This window comes from Vulpes vulpes, chromosome X (genome assembly GCF_048418805.1).
Source record: "Vulpes vulpes isolate BD-2025 chromosome X, VulVul3, whole genome shotgun sequence".
NCBI classification, from domain to species: domain Eukaryota; kingdom Metazoa; phylum Chordata; class Mammalia; order Carnivora; family Canidae; genus Vulpes; species Vulpes vulpes.
This window is the reverse complement of record NC_132796.1, coordinates 37,824,370-37,847,476: the sequence shown is the minus strand read 5'-3', so window position 1 is coordinate 37,847,476 and position 23,107 is coordinate 37,824,370. Positions and strand designations below refer to the sequence as shown.

The 23,107-nt window shown below is 46.0% G+C and overlaps 1 protein-coding gene across 1 annotated transcript in view; it reads left to right on the top strand.

Moving 5' to 3' along the window:
• Positions 1–6,611: 6,611 nt before the first annotated feature.
• Positions 6,612–23,107, top strand: part of MAOB (monoamine oxidase B) — a 117,393-nt gene continuing 100,897 nt past the window's right edge. The window contains exon 1 of the mRNA XM_072743413.1: positions 6,612–6,879. Within this exon, the coding sequence (XP_072599514.1) occupies positions 6,834–6,879 (46 nt within the window). The 5' untranslated portion in view covers positions 6,612–6,833. The remainder of the gene's footprint in view (positions 6,880–23,107) is intronic.

Genomic DNA, 23,107 nt, shown 5'->3' with positions numbered 1-23,107 from the left:
AACACATGAGAGAGGCCTGGATGTATAGTCAGTCCTCAAATAAGCACTCATCTGAGCAGCTGTCTCATTACTTTGAAGTAGACAGAAAGTTAAAATATTAATCCTCCAAAGGTAGGGACAATGAGTGATTTCTTCTAGCTCATACTCCCAGCGTAGTTAAATCGGTTGTGATCTAAAGCAGGAGCAGGCTTCCAGGAAATGGTGGAGTTTAGGATAGAACTAAAATACCAAATCAGGACAGGAGATAATCTAGGCCGCAGGGGATATTTTCCCTCAGGAGGATTGGGTGGGTGAATTTGTCTTTTAGTCCTGAACATTCCAAAACTGAATTTCATATGGGGCATTGGTGCATTGATAATGTCAGGAAATAACTTGTTTCCGTCTCAGTTATTTGGATAATTAACCATGGAAATTTAACCCTTGACAGTATTACTTTTTCATCTAGCATTTTGTTATCAATGAACATTTCGCTGTTGTTGCAGGTTGCAGGTTCTTGTCTCAGAGTCCAAGAATGAATCCCATGAACAATAAGGTGAAGTAAAGTGAAAGTTTATTAAGAGAAGATGAGAACAGAAAGGAAAGCTTTCTAGAGTGAGAGAGAGGCCCTGAATGGGTTGCCATTGAGGGCTTTTACGGTCAGCCTTTTAGAGCAAACTGATCAGGGAACTTGGTAAATATCTTGTCTATAACATTCATGATAAACAAGGTGGATTTGTAAATATTATGAGAACATCTCACCTATATTTTGAACAAACAAGGTAGATTTGTTATGCTTCCTTCTTTCTGGCTGATTATCTTCTTGTCTATAACATTTCTCCACGTCTGGGATTTCTTTCTTTCTTTCTTTCTTTCTTTCTTTCTTTCTTTCTTTCTTTCTTTCTTTCTTTCTTCTTCTTTCTTTCTTTCTTTTTCTTTCTTTCTCTCTTTCTCTCTTTCTCTCTTTCTTTCTTTTTCTAGGTTTTTAAAAATTTTCATTTATTCATGAGAGACACAGAGACATAGGCAGAAGGAGAAGAAGGTGGGACTCGATCCCAGGACCCTGGGATCACAACCTGAGCCAAAGGCAGATGCTCAACCACTGAGCCACCCAGGTGCCTCACACATCTGAGATTTCTGTGAGCCTGGTTATGTAGCCCCCTACCTGTCTCTCCCTACTTAGCCTCCCTTGTCCCTTACTATTTTTACAATAAACATTGTGAGGGAATATACCTGGAGCTGCTGCCAACCAGCACTAATGAGGTGCCCGGACTTAAATGCCCAGAAAGCATACATAGCCGTTGCCAGATAGCATCCATTCTGTTCCCAGTGGGTCAAAGTTTCTATTTAAACATGAACTCTAAGTATTGCTTTTAAGAGCCTGAAAATGCCCTGTTATATGGAATTCATCAGTTACACGCACAGTAGAATATTCTGTGAACAAGAACTACAGTCACACAGAATGCCATGGCAACTTCAAAACATTTGAGCCTTTTCATACTTGTTTTTCATAACCAGAAGTCCTGTGTTCTAACTTCGGCTATAAAAAAAGTGGGTGCTGTTGGTTGCAGAAGGAAGGGGTTTCCTATGCATGTGTAATATATATTTGAATTATTATATTCAATATTTTTTCAGAGATCTGCTCAGGTTTTCATTTGTGCAGTACATTGGTCACTTTTTACTTCACTTATTTTTTAACAGTATTTATTTATTCATTTAAGTAATCTCTACACCCAACGTGGGGCTCAAACTCATGACCCTGAGATCAAGTGTCTCACACTCCTCTTACTGAGCCAGCCAAGTGCCCCTACTTCACTTACTTTTATAGTTGTCCATAGTTGAAACCCTTCAAAAGTCGCAACATCCATAGTGAAGAATACATTTTTTTCTTAAACATCTTCATTTCAATCATGTCTATAAACTGGATTTCTGTTACTCAGAAGAACTTCAAGTCATTTCAAGCTTAGTTGTTAGCATCATTTTGTAATGTGTAACCATCCTCACTGGGAAAGTTTCTTGTGTGGCAGCCATTTGTAAGGGGATCCCTCTTCTCCTCTGATTCCCAGAGTCACCACACTCTCGATTGTGATCATCATCTCTAATCTATGTGACACAAATATCTCTTTATAAGAAAACATGGAGAGGTGATTTCACTCAGGACTACGTGAAGATAACCAAGGGATCGATTCTGCATCAGTGACCTCACACTATGAAATTAGAATTATATATGCAAGAGTAGTTAATTGAAAATAATGCCATTCAACAATCCATAATTAGTATCCAGTGAGGCTCTAATAGTAATTTCTAATTCCCTCTTCTCCAAAGAATTCATGAAAACCTTCACCCCAGTGTTCTTGGGAAATGTCTGGTCTGATTGTCTCATCTTCCTGAGCTGAATATTTTGCTGTTTTCCCTTCCTCTGTATGTCCCATACAGTCCTCCCCACATCATCTGTTCTGATATGTCAACCCTGATATAATAAAGGGTTTAGGAGCCCTTATTATGATTTGTAGAGATATTCTTAGTCTCAGCATCAATCATTGTAAAAATGACTTTGAGGGATGCCTGGGTGGCTCAGTCGGTTAAGTGTCTGTGTTCGGCTCAGGTCGTGATCCTGCAGTCCTGGGATTGAGCCCCATGTTGGACTCCCTGCTCAGCAGGGAGTCTGCGTCTCCCTCTCCCTCTGCCTCTGCTCTTTCTCTCTTTCTCTCAAATAAATAAAATCTTTAAAAAAATCATTTTGGGGTGCAGTTGGCTTAGCACTTATGTTGCAAATAAGGTTTGGTCTTTTTCAACATGCTTTACAACACGTATAGAGGTATGACCTCTATCTTCCTGAAGTCTTGGAGCTTGGTGTCTCTGCCAAGATGTCTTTGTCCCTACCCTGCCTGTGCTACGAAAATTAGGTCACAGGAGAAAGAGCTCTACTCTGGTTCTTTGGGCAGGAAGATTCATTTCTCTTCCATCTCAATCTTGTCTCTGCCAGCCAGCTCAGCACATCCTCATAGCTGTTGGCCTGTTAAGGCAAGTCATGAGCACCCACATAGCTCCCGACTTGTTCCCTTCCAACTCTACTCAAGCCAGTTCCTGACCGGTCCCCTGTCCCTGGGACAGGTTTTCCCTTTGGCATCTTAAACCAGCCTCTATACCTTGAGTTGGACCTTTAGCTTCTAGGCAAATGTGCAGTGAAGGGCTTTGACTTTGATTGAAGCTGGGTACTCCCTAACTATCAGGCTGCTTGAGAATGCCATTCTCCTCCAAACAAATCCTTGAGGCTGAAAGCAAGGTCTTGGCCTGTCAAAAGGCTGCCTCTTGCCTTCTTGTCTCCAAGGAAGGGATTGGGACACTCTCAGGTTAAGATCCAGGCTGATGATGGCTACCTCACTGGGCAGAACTGGAGGCCCTGACATGAATTGTTAAGATTGCAATTTGGCATTGCCAAAGAACTGTCCTGGCAGCCATCATTTGATCCCTCGGTGTATGTTTGTAAAAGGAGTGACAAAGAACTTGAGGGGGAAAAAACCAGCAAGCTCTAGATCTCATTTTAAAACATATTTTCTAACCCCTGTCAAACTTCCAGCATTCAAAACCAGTGAAATGTACAACTTAGATAATATCTGCTGAACTCTGTTCTTCACAGCCTGCTTCTTTATTGAAACCTCCTGTGGCATCACAAGAGACTCACCGAAATATCCGCTAATGAAAGGCTGGACAGCAAGAAAGAAGTAATAAGGACATGTTATCTCTTTGGCGGTCTTCTAATAAAAAAAAATGAAAGGAAAGTAAGTTCCTTTTAATTGATGAGACATAGATATCATCAAGTTGGAAAGGCGAATAAACACTGCTTGGGGCAAGCAGCATTCCTGTGGGCTTCTTGGGTAGAGGTGTTGAACACGACTCCGTTGCAATATGAATTGGGTTCATTAAATTTGTCCATTTTCATGTTTGTCTTTTCGAGGATTAGCATCATTTGTTGTGTATAAGGGCGTACTTCTGGTGATGAAACCAGCACAACACAGCGTTGATGATCAGTAAATCATTCTGGGGTGGATGAATAAAGGAGAATGCAAAATCTCCCTTTCTGCAGGAATTTATTACCTACTTGGGAAGAGAAGACACAAAGGCTCACAAAATTAGATGATGCTTCCTAACATTGTATTCATTATTAATTGTTCACTGTTCCTTTCTCATTATTCATGATTAGTTCTGTGGTATGTGTAAGAAGTCCTAAAGGTGGTCAAAGATGTTCTTCATACACTGAGCTGTGTCCAGTCCTCCAATGCTCTGGCCTCGACTCTGCCTGGTGTGCGTGTTCTCAATAGTTGTTTAATCCCTGTTCATCCTTCAAGTCTCAGCAGAGAAGTCATTTCCTCTTGGAAGTCCTTCTTGATTGCCTGGGTTAGGTTATCTAGCCCTGTTACGTGTTCCAGAGCCACGTTCAGAATTATACTTGTGATTCCTCTCCCTGGATGTCTTCACTGAAGGAGTGTGAACCCGAACAGGGCAGAGGGCAGGGGCAGTTCTGGCCTTGTTCATCTCTTCCCCAGGCCTCAGCATTGCAGGGATTCCATAAATGTTTGTCTAATGACCAGACACCCTCTCATTTGGAACCCCTTGAGATAGGTCAGGGACTCTGGAGCATGAAGCCGGTTCTGGAACCACTGGAAAGTAGAGGCCTGGAGTGGAGAAGAATGTGTCCAAGGCTTGTGGTCTGTGGCCCAGAAGCCCTGACTTTCATTACCTGTGGTTTTTTAGAAATGCAGCTTTTCAGATCCCACCCTAGAGCTGAGTGATTTGTACCCACATTCAAGTTTGAGAAGCACTGCTTTTAGAGGCTTCATCTGGCCTTACGATGCAGAGAGAGGAGATGAACCCTGGGAGTTCACATACCGAGGAGACCAAGGGCCCCGAGCAGGCCTGACGACTGCCTGGATATAGGATATAAGGTGGCCTCCGAGAGCCTCTGAAGGCTCCTGAGTTCTCATCAACTCATTTTGCACCTCACGGGGCACAAGGTAAACTGATCACTTTTGCCTGTGGAAAATGCTGTTTGCCGGTCAGTTTTCTCCACAGACATCACGGAACAACACTTCCTCTCGTGGCGTCCTCACCAGTTGGGACATCCAGAAAGGATAGGGGGTCCCTGGGAGGCTCAGGCCGTTAAGTGTCTGCCTTTGATTCGGGTCACGATCTCAGGGTCCTGGAAACGAGTCCCGCATCAGGCTCCCTGTTCAGTGGGGAGCCTGCTTCTCCCTCTTCCCCTGCTCTCTCGCGCTGTCTGTCAAATAAATAAATACAAATACAATCTTTAAAAAGAAGAAAAGAAAGAAAGGAAGAGAGAGAGAGAGAGAGAGAGAGAGAGAGAGAGAGAGAAGGAAAAGATAGCCTGAATTGAACTCAAAGCTGCAGATGCCCTGGAGCCTGGCTGACTTTGTCTTTTTGGAGCCATGCCAAAGAGATCCCAAGCAGACCCTATAAGTATCCTCTTCAGCCATCTCACCTCACCCCCACTGGACAGGAGGTTCACAGGCAGGCTAGTGAGGGAACTGAGTGTTCACAGCTAAAAATTCAGAAGCTTCAGGGCCCAGTGGATGGAGGTGGACAGGTAGGGCTTGGCAAGAGAAGGCCAGCGTAGGCTGTCTTCAGGGTGGGGCAGTGGGGATCCAGGTTCAGCCCAGCGGCTGTTTTATACCAAAGCAGGAGAGACGAAAGTTTCTAGAAACCGGATCAGAGCAGTATCAAGACTTCTGCCACAGGTGACTTCTCAGTCACAGATGTGCCCCAACCCTCTTCTAGTGTGAGGGCAGCAGAAGCTCAGGATGCTTTGGTAGCAAGTGGATACACAGACGGGGGTGGGATGAGGTGGAGATTTGCTTCAAACAATTCTCCAGCCCTGGAGCCATCCTGCCCCTTCCCCCAGTCCCACAGCTCCCTTACCCTAAACGGAAGCACTTCGCACAATTATGTCTTGAAAAGCCACCCTACATGGCTTCTTTTCACTTTTGGAAAGGTGGCTTTCCATGTCCCCTGAAGAAGCACCCCTGTGTTTTACTTGGGCCACCTCAGCTTAAACACCTGTAATATTGTTGAATCGTCCCTATGTTGGGCCAAGCCAAGGTCCCCAGACCCACATACCGGGGCCACAAATAACTCTGCTGGCTCCTTCAGTCTTCCCGAGTTGACTGTGGACATAGGGCGGAGGGGGGGGAGGTGGGTATCTGGAAGGAGGATGAGAGGGGCTGGGAATCCCTCCCCAATATATCCCAAGGTAGCGGCAATACTGCGCGGTGGATCAAAGTCGCTCTCAGAACCTTCCTGCTTTCTTTTTGTTTAAATCTTGCCTTCGCCCTCACTACTTTTATCTCGCTTTCCTCATCCGCAAAATGGGTTGTCGGAGGGCTTAACCGGAATCTTGCACGCAAAGCGCTTCCTGCGGTGCCCGGGATGGGGAAAGCGCTCCCTGAACGCTCGCTGTTACTGGGATTGCTCCAATCTGGGGAGTAATGGGGGGGGGGCTGCAGGAAGCCATCCCAGCACCCCCCCCCCAGCACCAGGGAGGCTGATGGGGAAATAAAGACCGTGCAGAAGGCAGGCTCGGGGCTGCCGGCCTCTTCCTCGCCCCCGCCCCGCGGCCCGTGCAGGCCCCAGGTGCTCTCCCCGCCCCGGCGCCCGCCCTCCCTCCCCAGGTCGGGGCGGCGGGGCTGCGGGCGGGGGCGGGGCTCGGCGGCGGGGCCCGGGGCGGGCGATATAGCGGCGGGGCGGCGGCGCCAGCGCGCGGGGGCAGCGCGGCGGGCGGGGGCCGAGACCCAGACGGCCGAGCGGCGGGCACCGGGGCGGCCCGCAGCCAGGCGAGCGCCATGAGCGGCAAGTGCGACGTGGTCGTGGTGGGGGGCGGCATCTCAGGTCAGTGGCGGCTGCGGCCCGCCTTCCTCCTCCCGGCGCCCCGACAGGTGGTCGCCCCGGGGGGAGGCGCGCGGGCGCTCGAGGGCCGGGGGCGGGGGCGGGGGCCCCGGGACTCCGGGCGCGCAGGCGGGGATCCGGCGGGTCCCGAGCGCCGCGCGCCGAGCCTCCCTCGCGGGCAGGGTTCGGGCGGTCCTGGACGGAAGCGGGGTACGAAAGTCTGTGCCGGGGCTGGGGCCAGGCCTTGAACTTCTCCCTCCGAAGGCTGCCAGGCCTGCGCTGGGGGCGTTTTCGAGGCGGCGAGGAGCGAGGGGGCCGGCGGGCGAGAGATCTCTGGCGGGGGTGACGCAGTGGTCCGTCACTTCTCCAACCTGACCTGGACGCCCCGTGCCCCCGCGTGCTGTGATCCTCGCTGTAGCCGGGAAACGACCTTGAACAGCTCCCGGTTCCGAAAGCGGGGCTTGGACCCTGGGGCAATGGATTGCCGGAGACCGCCCTGACCCTGTGTTTCTGTGATTGTCACGGATCTCCTTGGGGCAGCAGGGACTTTGGGGGCAAAGAGCTCTTCTTCCCTCCCACCACCCCCCTTAGAGCAGGATGAACAAGCTGCGTGTACAAGTGCAACAGGGCTGCAATGGAGAAGCTTGACTCTCTGGCCTAGCCTATATGGGCAGGGTTGGGGGCAGAGACCACCCTCTGCCCAGCCCACCACAGGGATGCTGTGTGCATGCCCACCGAGGCACAGAGACAGAAGCCAGAGGGACGCATGGGGTCAGTGGGGAAACTACCCTCTGAGGAGGGCAGGTCAGTGGGATGGGGTTAGTGGGACTAAACAATGCTCCCAGAACAGCTAAACAGACCCCTGGAGATGCTTTGATCAAAGTCCCAGGGCCTCCTGGTGCCTGAGAAGTAGATAGGACACCTCTCCAAACCATTGGATGTGTTGGCCAACACTTGCCCTAACCAGGTCTCAAGAGCAGGGTTAGTCCCTGCTCCCCGTGAGTGGACAGGACAGAGGTACCCGATTCTTGCTGGACCTGGTGAGTAAACCAAGGCCTTGGATGTTGGGTGCTGATCCCGGTCCTGTGCTGCCCCCTCCTTTGGCTCAGATCTCAGGCTACCACTTTTTTTTTTTTTTAAGATTTTACTTATTTAAAAAAAAAAGATTTTACTTATTTATTCATGACAGACACACATAGAGAGAGGCACAAACACAGGCAGAGGGAGAAGCAGGCTCCATGCAGGGACCCAGATGCGAGACTCGATCCCAGGACTCCAGGATCACACCCTGGGCCGAAGGCAGATGCTCAACCGCTGAGCCACCCAGGCGTCCCTCAGGCTACCACTTCTGTCTGCGGGACCCTCCGGAGCTCACTCTGCCAAGCTGTGTTGAGTGCTGCAGGGACACAGATACATAAGCACAATGGTGTTGTTAAGGTGAGCCAAGGCTCAATCAATCCCCTTTTCCTGCACTATTTTTGACATTTTTTTCTTCCACAGGAACTTGGACTTAAAAGCATTTCTACCTAGGTGCTTTAGAAAATATTACTGAGTGCTTCTTGACACTGACTCACATAGCCTCCCATCTCACAGAAGCTGGAGGTTCTCTTGCCCGGCTCCCAAAGTCTGTTTTTGCCCAAAGTCTAATGGGTTCCGATTTTTCTCTTCCCTCCTCCCTTCTACTGGTCTTTCTGATTCATACTCCAAGCTTTCAGGGTCACTCCAGTTATTCATGTCAGGCTTGTTGGGGAAGAGTAGACAAGGGTTTTGGCTCTTCTTTTACAAGCAGCGGTGAACCTCTACACTCACCTCCAGACTCTCAAAACATGGGACAGGTGAACAGATCTGCCTTTTCGCAAGAACATTACCTGGAATAGGCATTGTTCTCAAAACCAGGAAAGCAAGGTTCCAAGGCCCTACCTCAGTGGGTTTATCTGCTGCATGAAGGTAACGCCAGTGAGTCAGAGCTAGATGTCATCGTGAAGGGCAAGTGAAACAATGTGTGTGACAATAGCTTTGTGAAGTCTGACGTATGACACAAGGTCCTATAAGAAGTTTACTCATTTATTCAAACAATAGGCACTGGAGTAAGCTGCAGAGGGGTGCAGGAACAGATCACATTGCTTTTTGCCCTGGAAGATTTGTCCACCCAGAAAGGGAGAGGAGATACCCGAGCAAAGACAATACAAGGTCGAGAGTGGGTACCTGCCACAAGAGGAGTCCGTTCATTAATTTTTTATTCATTTATGCGATGACCATTTGCTTCCTGTTCCACATCCTATCCCAAAGGGAATAAAAGATGAATTATACAGGGATGTTGCCCTGGGGGCATTCACAAGCTAACGTGGAAGACAGAGTCCTGAACCATTAATACTCGTGACCCCTGATAGATGCTTTAGTGGTGCATGCACAAAGTCCCAGAGAAGGCGATTGGAGGGAATGTCAAACTCTGCCTGAGAAAATCTGGGCAGACTTCACAGAGGAGGTGACATTTGAAGCAGGTCTTAAGGGATGGATAGGAGTTCATCAGGAGACTAGATGAAGAAAGCATTTTGAGCTAAGAAACAGATGATGCCAGATCACAAACATGTGAAAGAATGCAGGAGCACGCTTAGGAAGCCTCAAGGACTTTAGTGTAGAGAGTTGTGTCTGTGTGTATGTGGGAGGGGTTCTGGTAGGATGAATTGTGGGGAGGCTTGTACATCATCCCCAACAGGTTTAGTTCTTTGTGTGGTCAAAGAACGACCACAGAGGATTTTCATTCACAGAGTGACATGTGTCAAGTCATAAGAATATGGTGATGGTTTAGCAAAAAGAGGGACATCAAGTGGAGAAACAGGTGTGGGAGACGGATGGGACACAGAGAGTCGGAGGTGCTGGGAGGATGCTCGGGGACAGATGTCTAGCAGGTGGAAATGCAGAAGAGAAGTTAGGCTCACAGGTGCCTGCGATGGAGAAGTTTTAGCCAAAACCACTGAAGCAAATAAAATGAATGAAACCAAGAGAGAAGAGAGGAAGCCCAGGAGAGGCTGGAAGAGGGGGTAGAAAGGAGCAAGGTATCTTCCATCATCCTCTGTAGTTTGAGGAGGAAACAGATGCTGAAAGACACTTGGTTAACCTCACACCCTGGCTGAGATACCATCTCCCAGGACTGCCCTTAACCCCCCCGCCCCCCGGATTGGATGAGATGCCTCTGTTTTACTCTCCCCTGCCACCTGCTTCTTTTCTGCGAGTTGGTAAATTGTTCACTTTCCCCTCCACTGGGCTGAGCCTCCGGAGCCTGGGGAGGTGAACTTTAACTTTACACCAACACAGTAGCAATTGATTGGATCTGAAACTCATACCCACCTACTTACTACCAACCCTTTTGTGTTTCGTGCCAAATCACACGGAGGGTGGCAGAAGCGGCCCAATCGGAATTCTAGAATGAGGAGGTGACCCACACAATGATTTCCGTTTAGAAGTGTCGGAATTTGACTCTGGTTTTTAAATGTTGTTAATTATTAAACTTGGGACATTCTGCTAGTTCTCTGATAGTCTTTCAAGCCATCAGCAAATTTTAATCACCCCTTTTAGGATAAACACAGATGTACGGGAGGTACAGCTGGTTAATATACAACTTTCTCTTTTGAGATTTGAAAAATACTAGGGTACTGGCGAAAAGTCTTTTAAGAAACTGGTGCAGCATATAAATGCACACCTACTGAAATGTCTTCCACCCAAGGGCCAGGTCATCTCTGGAGTTTTGACAAAGTAACAGCGTTTCCCACATGGAGCTGGAGAGAAGCATATTCTTTCTTGTCCTGTGTCTCGGTTTCAGTGTTTGGGTTGGTGAAGCCATGGAAACTATCTTTTGCAATTCTGGAATGGCTCTTGCTCAATCCTCAAAATAAAAGCTAAAAAAAATAGGGAAATTTGAAGCAGAAAGGAAGACATTTTTTGCCAGGCTTGAGAGAGTACATTGAGCCCTCTGAGGTTGGTTGAGATCCTGCAGCAGTTGGAGCCGGCCTTCCAAACCATAACCCACACGTGGCAGGTGCCCCGTGCGGGCCGGGAAGGTGAGCCTGCTCCAGACCAGTGGGCCCGGCCTGGGCAGGGGCTGTCACGGATGGCCCACGAGGGGTCATGAGTTGAAGGATGCGGTAGGCAGATGTGGCCTGCGTGTTAATGGCAAAACTTCATCTTCACGTTTGATGAGGAAAGATGGAGGACATCGCTGGGCTCCTAGAACCCACCTGAATGTTTGGAAAAATAATAATTATATAGAAGTGCTTGGAAATCTGGAGATCCCCTGTCAAAGAGAGGCTACAGAGAGGCAGTATGGCAGTGTTAAAAAAAAATAGCTGCTCTGGTGTCAAACAGACTCATTATGGATCCCATTTCCTACATGTACCTACTGTGTCACCATAAAAGTTCCCTCACCTCCCTATTCTTCAGCGGCCTCACTGAACTGAGACACCTGACGCCTTTATCGGCAAGAGGGGGCTGTTGCTAGGATTAGAAAGAATGTACATGCTGGTCATTACGGCTTCAGCTTAAACCTTTTGGAAAATACATCCTTGTTTAGCTGCTAGGATTTTTCGGCCTGTGGGAGGAGGAGCAGGCATTTCTGTGTAATCATTTCCTCCTCCTCAGCAACTAATAATTTTTCTTGCTGTGAGGCGTTTTTAAGGTGGCACTAGTGCAGGCATCAGTAAGGACCTGGCCCGTCCCCGCCTCCTCCTGCCTCCTCCTGCCTCCTCCATCCCTTTGCTCCTTCCAGCGAGGGGCCTCCGGAGCTCAGGCTCACCTCCAGCTCCGGGACTCGCCACCGTGTTCGTTGTCAAGAGAAACGTTGGCAGCCCCAGATCTGGATGTCAGCAGCACCCTGGCCTGACTGCTTTCAGGTTCTGACCGGGGCTTCGTTCCAGCCACCTGCCTCCTGTCTTCATTATAATGACAAATGTATTAATAATACATGCACATATTATTTATTCATTGGACAGGATTAATTGCTTATTAATAATAAATAATAACAAGAGTGAGCATTTCGAGTGCCGTCCACATGCTGGGCAAGGTGTTCAGAGCTTGACTTTTCCCAGCAGCTCTATGAGGGTTAAGGATGACAGAGCCTCATACCCTCTGGTTGATTCTAATACCTGGGGCACATCGGTGGGAGGGGCCTGCCCGGTGGTCCATGCGGGCAGAGCCAGGCGCCACCAGAGTCATGATTTCTAAATACTTCTATAGCCTCCAGGCTCCAGGCTCGGCTTGGCCATTATCCATGGCAGCGTTTTTCGCTTCTGGCTGGAGATGTTGAGGGGTCCGGGCAATGATGGGGCCCTGTTGACAGCGTGGCATCTACCCTGGTTCCACCACTAACTAGCTGCGCCACCGTAAGAGAGATTGGTAACCTTCCCGTGTCTTGGTTTTCTTATCCAGAAGATAGGGATAATCACAGTATCCACTTTGAAAAGTGGTGGAGAAAATTAAAAGAGAAAATGTGCGTGAAGGGCTTGGCATCTGGCAAGCACACAGTAGACACTGGCTATTATTGTTCAACAGGCTGACAAATGGCCACCAACCACAGATGGCTCTGAAGTGGCACTGGGCCAGCTGACTCCACTGTCAAACTTCAGGTCGAGGAAATGGTTAGTGGTGTGCATACAGTAACACACACACACACACACACACACATTCATAGACCATTATTCTGTAGAGGGATGCTGTCTCCCAGCCCTACTTTCTTGGCTCGTATATGATTTACTAACACAGATGATCTAAAAGCCCGCAGAGGGACACCCGGTGGCTTAGCGGTTGGGCATCTGCCTTCAGCTCGGGGTGTGATCCTGGGATCCGGGATCGAGTCCCACGTCGGGCTCCCTGCAGAGAGACTGCTTCTCCCTCTGCTTGTGTCTCTGCCTCTCTATGTCTTTCAGGAATGAATGAATGAATGAATAAATAAATGCCAGCAGCAAAGTTTAAAGAAAAAGCTTAAACTCTAATTATATTGAAAATATATTTAAGAGAGAAATGTGTGAGAAATTCTGCCTGCAGAACACATTTCTGTTAATGAACACTTCTAATCCATTTGGTGCTGGGCGGACATTAATATTAGGATCACCCCACTGTTACTCAATTTGGCATTTGTTTCCTTGTTTGATTTCTTCTGCTCCCAGTGAAAATCTCATGGCAGCTTGTTCCAGTCTGTTAACCTTTGCCAATTATTGGAGCTGGCCACTTCCCCTGTAACACAAATGTGGAATGTGTTTTGACATCATTTGTTCACACTCCCATGGCTACAAAGACACACACATCAAGAGGATTTTAGTAATGTGGCCGATAATGTATGTCATCAAAATTTGTTTTAAAACACCACAGCTTGTAACTGAAAATCAGCTGCTTTAGCGATTCCTGCATTTTTGACAACAAATTACACAGGTGGCCCCTCTGGCCAGATTTAGCCTATGATCGAGAAGAGATCATTTAGTATTAACTTCCTTCTCTAACACGTTGGACCTGAGTAGCACTTCCATGTTCCTTTGACACAACGAAGTCCATAAGATGTTTTGGTGCCAAGTATTATTTCTCCAGATATCAGCAATGACAGCTAGTATGTTACCAACAAATTCGAATATGCGTACATTTCTTTATTCCTGTGAAGATTCACACTATATACACACATGCGCTTGACTGATGAATATTGTATTAGAACTTCTACAGTTTGAATGACATTTAAAATTAGTGATTATTGAGGTGCCTGGGTACCTCAGTGGATTAAGCATCCAACTCTTGATTTCGGCTCAGGTCATGATATCACAGTTGTGAGATCAAGGTCCCAAACTGGGCTCTGTGCTTGGCATGGAGCCTGCTTGAGATTCTCTCTCTCTCTCCCTCTGCCCAACCCCCTCCCCATCCTCACCACTACCCCCTCCGCTTGTGCTCTCTCTCTTTCTAAAAATAAAAAAGATTAATGACTATTAAATTATTACAGGTGATGAGACCTGTAATATAGTATAGTATAATGGTGAAAGTCAGCACCTGGGACAAATGAAATATGTACAGTTGCAGGTGACTCTGTATCAGAACTACCACTAACCGTTTTCATCTTTGGACTTGATGGCTATTTTACTTACAGTCTTAACCAATTTTAATTTAACTGACCCATTTAAGCATCTATGAACCCTTGTCTGACCTTAGGCTGCTCACAGTCTGGGCCTTCTTGTGGTTTATCCCCCCGTCTCTGGTGTTGAGCAAGGAACCCAGCCCACTCTAGCTCCCAGAAATAGAATTACTGTCAGTTGAATATCTTGGTCAAGATCGTGGGTCCTCCCAGGTTTTTGGACCCAGAGAAGGTACGCTCCACTGCTAGAAACCTATAGAAAACATGGAGCAAACCTTTCACCTTCTCGAGGAAGCAGGATAACAGAGCACTGAAACACAAGGACTCTGTGGGCCTAGGGCTTAGGTTCACGTCCTCCCTCTGTCCCTGACTGTGGCTTGGGTTATTTACCTACTTCCCCAGCCTCCAGATCCTTGTTTATAAAATGGAGGGAGGGCCCCAGAACTACCTCCTGGAATGTCAGTCAGTGTTAATTGTGCCATTTTTACAAGTCAACGGGCAGTATTTTTTTTTTTTTTGAGAGAGAGAGAGTACAAGCAGGGGAGGAGCAAAGGGAGAGGGAGGGGCAAACAAGTCTCTGGCAGACTCTAGACTTGATGCTGAGCGCAGAGCCTGACATAGGGCTTGATCCCAGGACCCTGAGATCATGACCTGAGTTGAAACCAAGAGTATGGATGCTCAACTGACTGGGCTACCCAGGTGCCCTGCCAATGGGTGGTATTAACTGAGGGGGATCCTGGAAATGTACAAGATCAAATACTCTCCTGAGTCCCAAACTGAGCCAAACTGAGAGGTTATGTTCAGAATGAGATTTGCTCAGGTTAAATGTGCAGCATTGCCAATCTGGAAGGGCCTCAGGTTTGTGAGGGTGAGCTTTTTCATAATGTCCCCGCATAAAAGTAATTATTTCCCTTAAGAGAGGGGTGTATTAATGGCATAAAATTCCTTCCTGATTAGGAACATCCAAGTCATATAAATTTCTCACCAGCTAAAAAATTGCTGGCTTTAACAGGATCATTCATGACTGAAGATGCAAGCATTTTGGTAAAGTTTCACCTCCTAGGGAGAGCACCTGGTTTTCGGTCTCAGGAAAAGCAAACCAAGAGACGCCAAAGGGCCGATCCCAGGCCTTACAACCCCTTCCTTTGAATAAAATTACAGTCCTGAGGAATGAACTCCTCTCTTTATGAGCAAGTCCCATCTGTAGTTGGAAATAGGGAGCCATTGAAAATCTTTGCTGTAAAGATAAGGTGGGCGGTTACTTGCCTGACAGGTGGAAGAGGGCAACCCGTGGAGCCAGGGAAGCCAAAAAAATGGATAGAAATTCTGGAACAGGTTGAGAGGTGACCAAAAAGGAAGTATCACAAAGATAGTAATTCATGCTCTCCCTCTGAAGTTTTACAACTGAAATTGAAGGACGTGACTTTATTTAAAATTTCCTTTTTTTTTTTTTTTTTTTTAAATAAAACCAAAGAGATTTTTCTGCCCAAGGGCTGTGACACAGCTTACTAAATGACAGACTCACATCTTGGGCAGTCTCCAACACAAAGTGAACAGCCCATCCTATTTGTTATGTCAAAGTTGTCACTGAAACCTACTGTTTCATAAGAGAGAAGGCACAATCAGGAAGCACTTCCAGGTAGGGATGACCTTTCAAATGTTAGTAATACCATAGTCCCTGTTCAGCGCTATCTTAAGTGGCAGGTTCTAGTTAATTTCCACTTTGTGTCGAAAGCTTAAACCCTTGATCTGATGTTCTTCATCTCTTCCGTAGGACATTTTTACTCTGGCCACATCCTCCTCCTCCACATTTATCAGCATTGCACAATGAGGAAGGTGTCCTGCTAGGTCCTTAGCTTTGTTTGCTCTCCTTCCAGCCTGAACAACCACTCCCATTTTGGTTTACCTCTCAAACATTTCCAGTGATTCTTTCATATTGAATTTGGGATCCTGACCTCGTGTTTTGGAGTTGGAGCAACTTTTTATTCCCATGATTCCAGCTGTGTTTCTGTCTTTAATCATGTCTTCATGATGATGTCTTTAATTCCATCTTGTTTCTTTGGGTTATTTTCCAGTTTCCTACATTAAAGCAATGAGCTCTTTGGAAAGGCTTTTGTTATTTGACAAGGCCCCCTTTTCAGATGATTTGGGATAAAGTAAAGAATTAATAGGCAAATTATTTGATAACCAACACTCCCTCTAAATTTTTTTAAGAAGAAAGGCTACTGACATAAATGAAAGATGAAACCACATGGGAACCTGGGTGGTTCAGTTGGTTAAGCGTCCAACTCTTGATTTCGACTCACGTCATGAGATTGAGCCCCACTCAGCAGGGAGTCTGCTTGTCTCCCTCTCCTTTTGACTCTCCTCCTGCTCTTGTGCATGCTCTCTCTCTCTCTCAAATTAATAAATCTTTTTTAAAAAAAGAAGATTCTATCTCTCCCCCTTCCTCTGCCCCTCTCCGCATTCAAGCACACATACACACTCCCTATCTATCCCTAAAAAAAAAAAAAAGGAAATCATAAAAAAAGGGGGTATGAAATTGCATTTTTCCCTGATGATTTATAGTTTAAGGAAATTTTTTGGAGACATGGGAACATTTTTTTAATAACACGAATTGTAGAAATAATACATATTTATTATGAAAATCTGTAAATTGCAGAAAAGGACAAAAAGAGAATGAAAATAATCCATAATTGATCCCACCAAAAAGAAAAAAAATGTTACTAATGTCACTTATATTTTTTTCTTGCACATCACCTTTGGATCTATTTGGTGTTTTTTAAAATAAATAATAACATGACTGCTTAATCATGTCTTAAATGCACTTGTCCCATAAGATCTCCGTAACTATATTTCTTCATAGGATTGTATTTATTTAAGCAACATCTATTGCTGAAGATTTGTATTTCCAACCTCTGCTATTTTAAACAAAGCTATTATGAACATCCTTATACCTAAACCATTGGGCATAATTCTGATGATTTCTTTAGGAATTTTCTAGAAATAAATGTTGGGAATCCTTTGAAGGCATTTAATAATTAATGCAAAATTGTCATTCCCAAGATAATTTTGCCAGTCTCCTTTAGGGTAGATTTGCAATAATGGGCTTCTTAGTTACTTCAACAACGTTGAAGGCAACCAACGTTCCCCCTCACTCTGGCATGATACAGAGAAAGTCATGCTCCTTCATCCAGTTTGTAGTTGTCACTTAATGAAGTTGCAGCAACTAGAAATTACGACTGTCTTCAGTTTTGTAAAATTTCTGTAGTGGCAAGTAAATTTTGCTCTCTGCAACTGGTTTTGGCAATGAGTGCTTTATGTCCACTGTTATATTTTTTATCATACTTCTAAGTTTTTTGGACACCATTTATCCTGTGCATCTAGAACTTTGACATAATTAGATAATTCTGTTGTGAACTTTGACATAATTAGATAATTCTGTTGTGTTTCAGTGCAGAAAAGAAAATAGCTCTGTAACAAATAATTTTCTGTGATTATTTTTACCCATCTAGATAAGAAATGGACATAGCCTTTGTCCACAGTCTTTTGTAACAGAGGATCAAACAGCTGTTTCATGTTTCGCATTTTAATTTCCTCTCTAGTTTGCATTCCAATCTGTGCTAGATTTTAGTTTATTTGGGAGTCCTGTAAGATAACAGTTGACAGTTTCTGAATAGCCCTTTCATGCTATGCCGGTTGGTCAAAATCAAACAGCCCTTGATAAGCCCAGACCAAGGTGTACACTCAGATGAGCTCCTCATTTCATCAAGTGTGTTTTCTCATCCTGTTGTTTCCACAGGGGAGAAAAAGAAGTCAAGTTTGCTCATTTCTTGATGGATTTGTTCATTCAATAAATGCTTATCAGAAGCCCTGTTTACCAAGCATTGGGCTGGTGTGGGAATAGACAGATGGGTGATACATGTTTTTCCATCTTTGAGGGATACGTCAGGCCGAGGGAGACACATACAGCTCCGCACAGGTGAATGTGAAACATGAAACAAGTGAATGCTGGGTGGCAGATGCTGAGAAAGATATGTTCATCTGGTTCAGACGCCACAGAGGAGAGGAAGATGAGAGTGTCACCTTGGGGCCTCAAAGAACATTCAGCAATAGGATTTATCAGAGATCTAATTGGCCAATTCAACTATATTTCCTTCAAACATCGCTCGAAATGGTTGAAATTTAAATCTACGCTCTAAAAAAAAAAAAATTCTGCGCTCTAATATACACAGGCCATTGAGATTTCAACTTCTCTCTTCTTATCATTGGCCCTAAAATGGCAGCGTGGTTGGCTGTCAGAGCTCCCCCTTCAGGGCACTTCTTCCCCCACCTGCTGAGAATTTTGGCCATCTGCTTGTTCATTGTGGAGTCCCTCTCTGGAAATTGCCTTTGGCTAAGGGGATCTGACTCACCCAAGAGCACGCCCCTTGCTTTGCGGGCACCTTGCAGCAGCCTGCAACAGATGGAGGAGTATAGAGGCCTGGCCCCCTTGCCTCACTTCAACACAACTCTGACGTGCACTCTCAGCTCTGGGGCTCCCTGTGAGATTGACTGAGGCTTCTGTTGTGCATCTCAGTTCAACTCGTCTCTCTGACCAGTCCTGCTTCCCTTACTTCCTTACACCTGTTGAACCCTGATGAAGCACCTACATGCAAATCTGTCTCAGAGGCTGCTGGCCCTGGACCCTCATCTTGATAGACAGTAGTTGAACGGTATTTTTGCCCTGTACATCACAAGAGGTTCTAACCATGAGGTTTTCTTCTGTTGGAGGTAGAGGCCTGGGAAGAGTGCTGAACTTCATCAGTTCTGGATCTTTTAGGTGGCCCGAGCACCCAGAACAGGGCGGAGGGTGGAGGCTGACCTCTATAGTGGCCCAAACAAGCTGCAGGAAATCTAATCCTCTTACCACTCCCTGGGCTGATTTAGAGCTGAGATCCATAGCCTCTTATCTGGAATTGCTACAAATGTAGATTTCTTCCTTTATTGGAAACATTTGTGGCAATGTAGCCAAGGGATAAATTCTGAAACAAAGGACTATAATCTGTGAAGACTAGACACAGAAGGTCACGGACTGTCCATCTATCCCAGGCTATCATTTTGGGTCCACCTCAGATTCTGGGTTCTTGGCAAAATAGTACTGTTGGTGCACACCTCTCTTCTTCCCATAATCCTGCTGCTATTTTATGCAGCTTCCTGTATGATTTCTCGAAGGGAATTGAAGATACTAAAAGTGATTGTAAAAACGGGCAACAGGGAGAAAGTGAGGGAGCGGGTTGGTAGTGTTTGAGTGGAGAGGGCAGCAGGTTGGCGGTCTTTGGTCAAAGGACATTCATAATAGAGGGATTTGACAAATGAACGAGGAAGATAGATCATGAATGTAAAGGAGCGTGTTGTAGAGTTTTGACAGGTAACTTTTGGCTGTACTTTTGGAAACGATCATTGATAACATTTAAATGAGTTACAACATTCTGAATTGGCATGTCCAGAGATACGATCCTCTGCAGTCAACAAATGATTTAAGAAGAGAGAGATCCTGTTCTTCCCATGCCCCACTAAGCCAAACCTTACAGAGCCAGACTATTAGTAACGCAATGACATTAACACTTTGAGGATTCTGTTCTCTGCTTGAAAAAGACAAAGCTCGTTACTTACAAAAATATCTGTAAAAGGCAATTGTTGGCTAGTTTCTAATCCGGTGATTCTGCCCCTTGTGTTTACCATCTACCCCAACTCTTGGCTGGCAGCCCGAGTTGCCATCACCCTCCTAAGTCTCTCACTTAGAAAACATGAAGTGAGCGCCTTCTACATGCTGGATGCCCGGAATGAGTATCAAGAAACAGTTCAAGCTTAACACACACACACAAGAGGAAATGAAGTGAGGTTACATTTCCTGTGCCCATTAATTGTTGGCTTGTGCATACAAAAATAAATGTACTTGTTAAATAAAGGAAGCCTCTGTATACCTTTACAGAGCTCACCTTTGGGCCAAGTCAGAATGGATGTGGCGATGACTCTGGTTTTGATTGTTAGGTGTTGTGTCATCTGCTAGTTTTTTCAGGCTTACTCATAGGTGGTATGATCTTTCAGGCCTTCGGAGGGGTGAAATACCATACATACCTTTTATGTCATTGGAAATCGGGCTGCACGCAGGAGTGGTCAGAGTCTGAAAGGAAATCACATGGTCCTCGTTGATAAAAGGCAGACCATCCAAAACACACTGCCTGTGATCTGCTTTTCTCCCCTAGTTCCTTTCTGTCTGATATCGTGGAGAATGTGTCCAAGGGGAAAATGAGTTTTCTGTAGATAAATCAGTCTGCTGGTCCACAGTATTGAGCTTCCAGCAGACTGGTCTGAGAAATGGAAAAAAGTATAAAGAGATTAAAATGACTCTAAGGCGATGGGTGGGGGTGGGGGGGGGGAGAAGGAAGCAAAAACTGTGTGCAGAAGAAAAATCATGTGGGACTTCGGCTTGCTTTATTCTTGGGTGTTTGTTGGCGAGCAAAAACTGAAAAGCAGGAGAAACTGGCAAAATACTTTTTTTCTCCTCCTGTGTTCTTTTAAAGGTACATTTCAGGAAAGCTGTCTTTTATTTTTATTTTTTAATATTTTATTTATTTATTAATAAGAGAGAGAGAGAGAGGCAGAGGCACAGGCAGAGGGAGAAGCAGGCTCCGTGCAGGGAGCCCGATGTGGGACTCGATCCTGGGTCTCCAGGATCACGCCCTGGGCTGAAGGCAGGCGCTCAACCCCTGAGCCACCCAGGCGTCCTGAAACCAATCTTTAAATTTAAAAGCAATAGTGAATTTTATGTTTCCGATGAAGATCTATACGTGTGTGCTGTTTGAATCCCTTTTCTTTGAAAACAGGGATTGAAAAAAAAATGGGAGGACTTAGAATTTAAACCCATCTTCAGACCATGCATTCTACATACAAACTCTTGGCATCTGTTTTCAAACGTTGTCAAATACAGTGAAGACTTCAGTGATGAAGAGGGACATCTGCAAATGATTTGCAAAGTGAGAGCTTATTCAATCTCACTGCTAACATAATTGCAGCCAGGGGTGAGGAAGAAACACAAAATACATATGCAAAATGTAGCACTAACACCTGCCTGGCATTTCTCAAGGACCTTGGTTCCTGTAATTCTTGCACACCTGAGAAAGGCAATGTCAGGTTTTTCGTTCTCAACAAATCCATCCTTCCTATAAGGTGGCACGTGCAGTATATTGATCTGCGTAATTTTATATTAAGTGGAAGGTCAGAATGAGATGAGGAATGGAAACACAGGTTGAGAGCTGCTCTGGTGCTCACATTATTTGTCTGCTTGAATATTGTTTGCTCCATCTTTGGCATCTGAGCTTTGTGGCACAGAGTGGGACAGGGTAGGCGGCCCCTGTAAGCTCTTATTCAACTAAAGTGTTTTCCAGAGTAGTTCCCGCCATCTAAGGGAGGATTTTGCAGCTCCTTGTGCTGTGTATTCACCGGGCATTTGAACACATCACTTCTTTTTATCCCCTCCATTCCGGTGTCCTGCTTCCCTGCCACCTGTCTGGCTTCTTCTTCGCTCTCCTTGGCCCACTGCTCCTTGCTTTGCTTCCAGTGTTCCCTGCTTGGGGAAAACAGAACCACCTTCAGACCAGTTTTCAAGCCAAGACCCTTGACTTTTGTGGCAGACACTGTAGTGATCCCACCACCGCCCCTCAGCACCCCTTCCCATATACAGGGACCTGTGGCTTCTGACAGCTGCAAATCTTTGCCTGGGGCATTTCTCTAGCCACTGGAGCACCCCCCCCCCCCCCGCAACCCTCACTGGCTCCCACTCAGGACAGGCCAGCAGTGTGCTGGGGTTAGTGACATAAAATGCACCATTTGAACATCCACACTGTCGTACAACCATCACCACCATCCATCTCCAGGATTTTGCCATCATCCTAAACTGACACTCTGTCCCCACTAAACCTGATTTTCCCATTCCCTTCTCTCCTCAGCCCCGGGCACCCCCCATCCTGCTTTCTGCCCCCACGGATTTGACTACCTGGGGACCTTCATATGAATGGAACCAGACAGTACTTGTCCTTTTATGTCTGGATTATTCCACTTAGCATAATGGCTTATCTACCCACTCCATTCCTACACAAAAGGAAGTATAATTCGGTTTTAATGAGGAAAAAATTTTCAACTTCCGATATCTTTAAGCCACAAAAAAAAAAATGTTTGTTGCCAGAAGTGAACCCAATGAAGTCATTCAAAGATGAAGTTAATTATCTGCTGGCCTTCACCCTATCCTTTTTTTTTTTTTTTTGTATATTTTTTTATTGGAGTTCGATTTGCCAACATATATCACTCAGTGCTCATCCTGTCACGTGTCCCCCTCAGTGCCCATCACCCAGTCACCCCATCCCCCCACCCACCTCCCCTTCCACTGCCCCTTGTTCGTCTCCCAGAGTTAGGAGTCTCTCATATTCTCTCACCCTCTCTGATATTTTCCACTCATTTTCTCTCCTTTCCCCTATGATCCCTTTCACTATTTTTTTTAAATTTTTTTTTAAAATTTATTTATGATAGTCACAGAGAGAGACAGAGAGGCAGAGACACAGGCGGAGGAAGAAGCAGGCTCCATGCACCGGGAGCCTGATGTGGGATTCGATCCCGGGTCTCCAGGATCGCGCCCTGGGCCAAAGGCAGGCGCCAAACCGCTGCGCCACCCAGGGATCCCATCTTTCACTATTTTTTATATTCCCTGGATGAATGAGGCCATATAATGTTTGTCCTTTTCCGATTGACTTACTTCACTCAGCATAATACCCTCCAGTTCCATCCACGTTGAAGCAAATGGTGGGTATTTTTTGTTTCTAATGGCTGAGGAATATTCCATTGTATACACAGACCACATCTTCTTTATCCATTCATCTTTCGATGGACACCGAGGCTCCTTCCACAGTTTGGCTATTGTGGCCATTGCTGCTAGAAACATTGGGGTGCAGATGTCCCGGCGTTTCACTGCATCTGAATCTTTGGGGTAAATCCCCAACAGTGCAATTGCTGGGTCGTAGGGCAGGTCTATTTTTAACTCTTTGAGGAACCCCACACAGTTTTCCAGAGTGGCTGCACCAGTTCACATTCCCA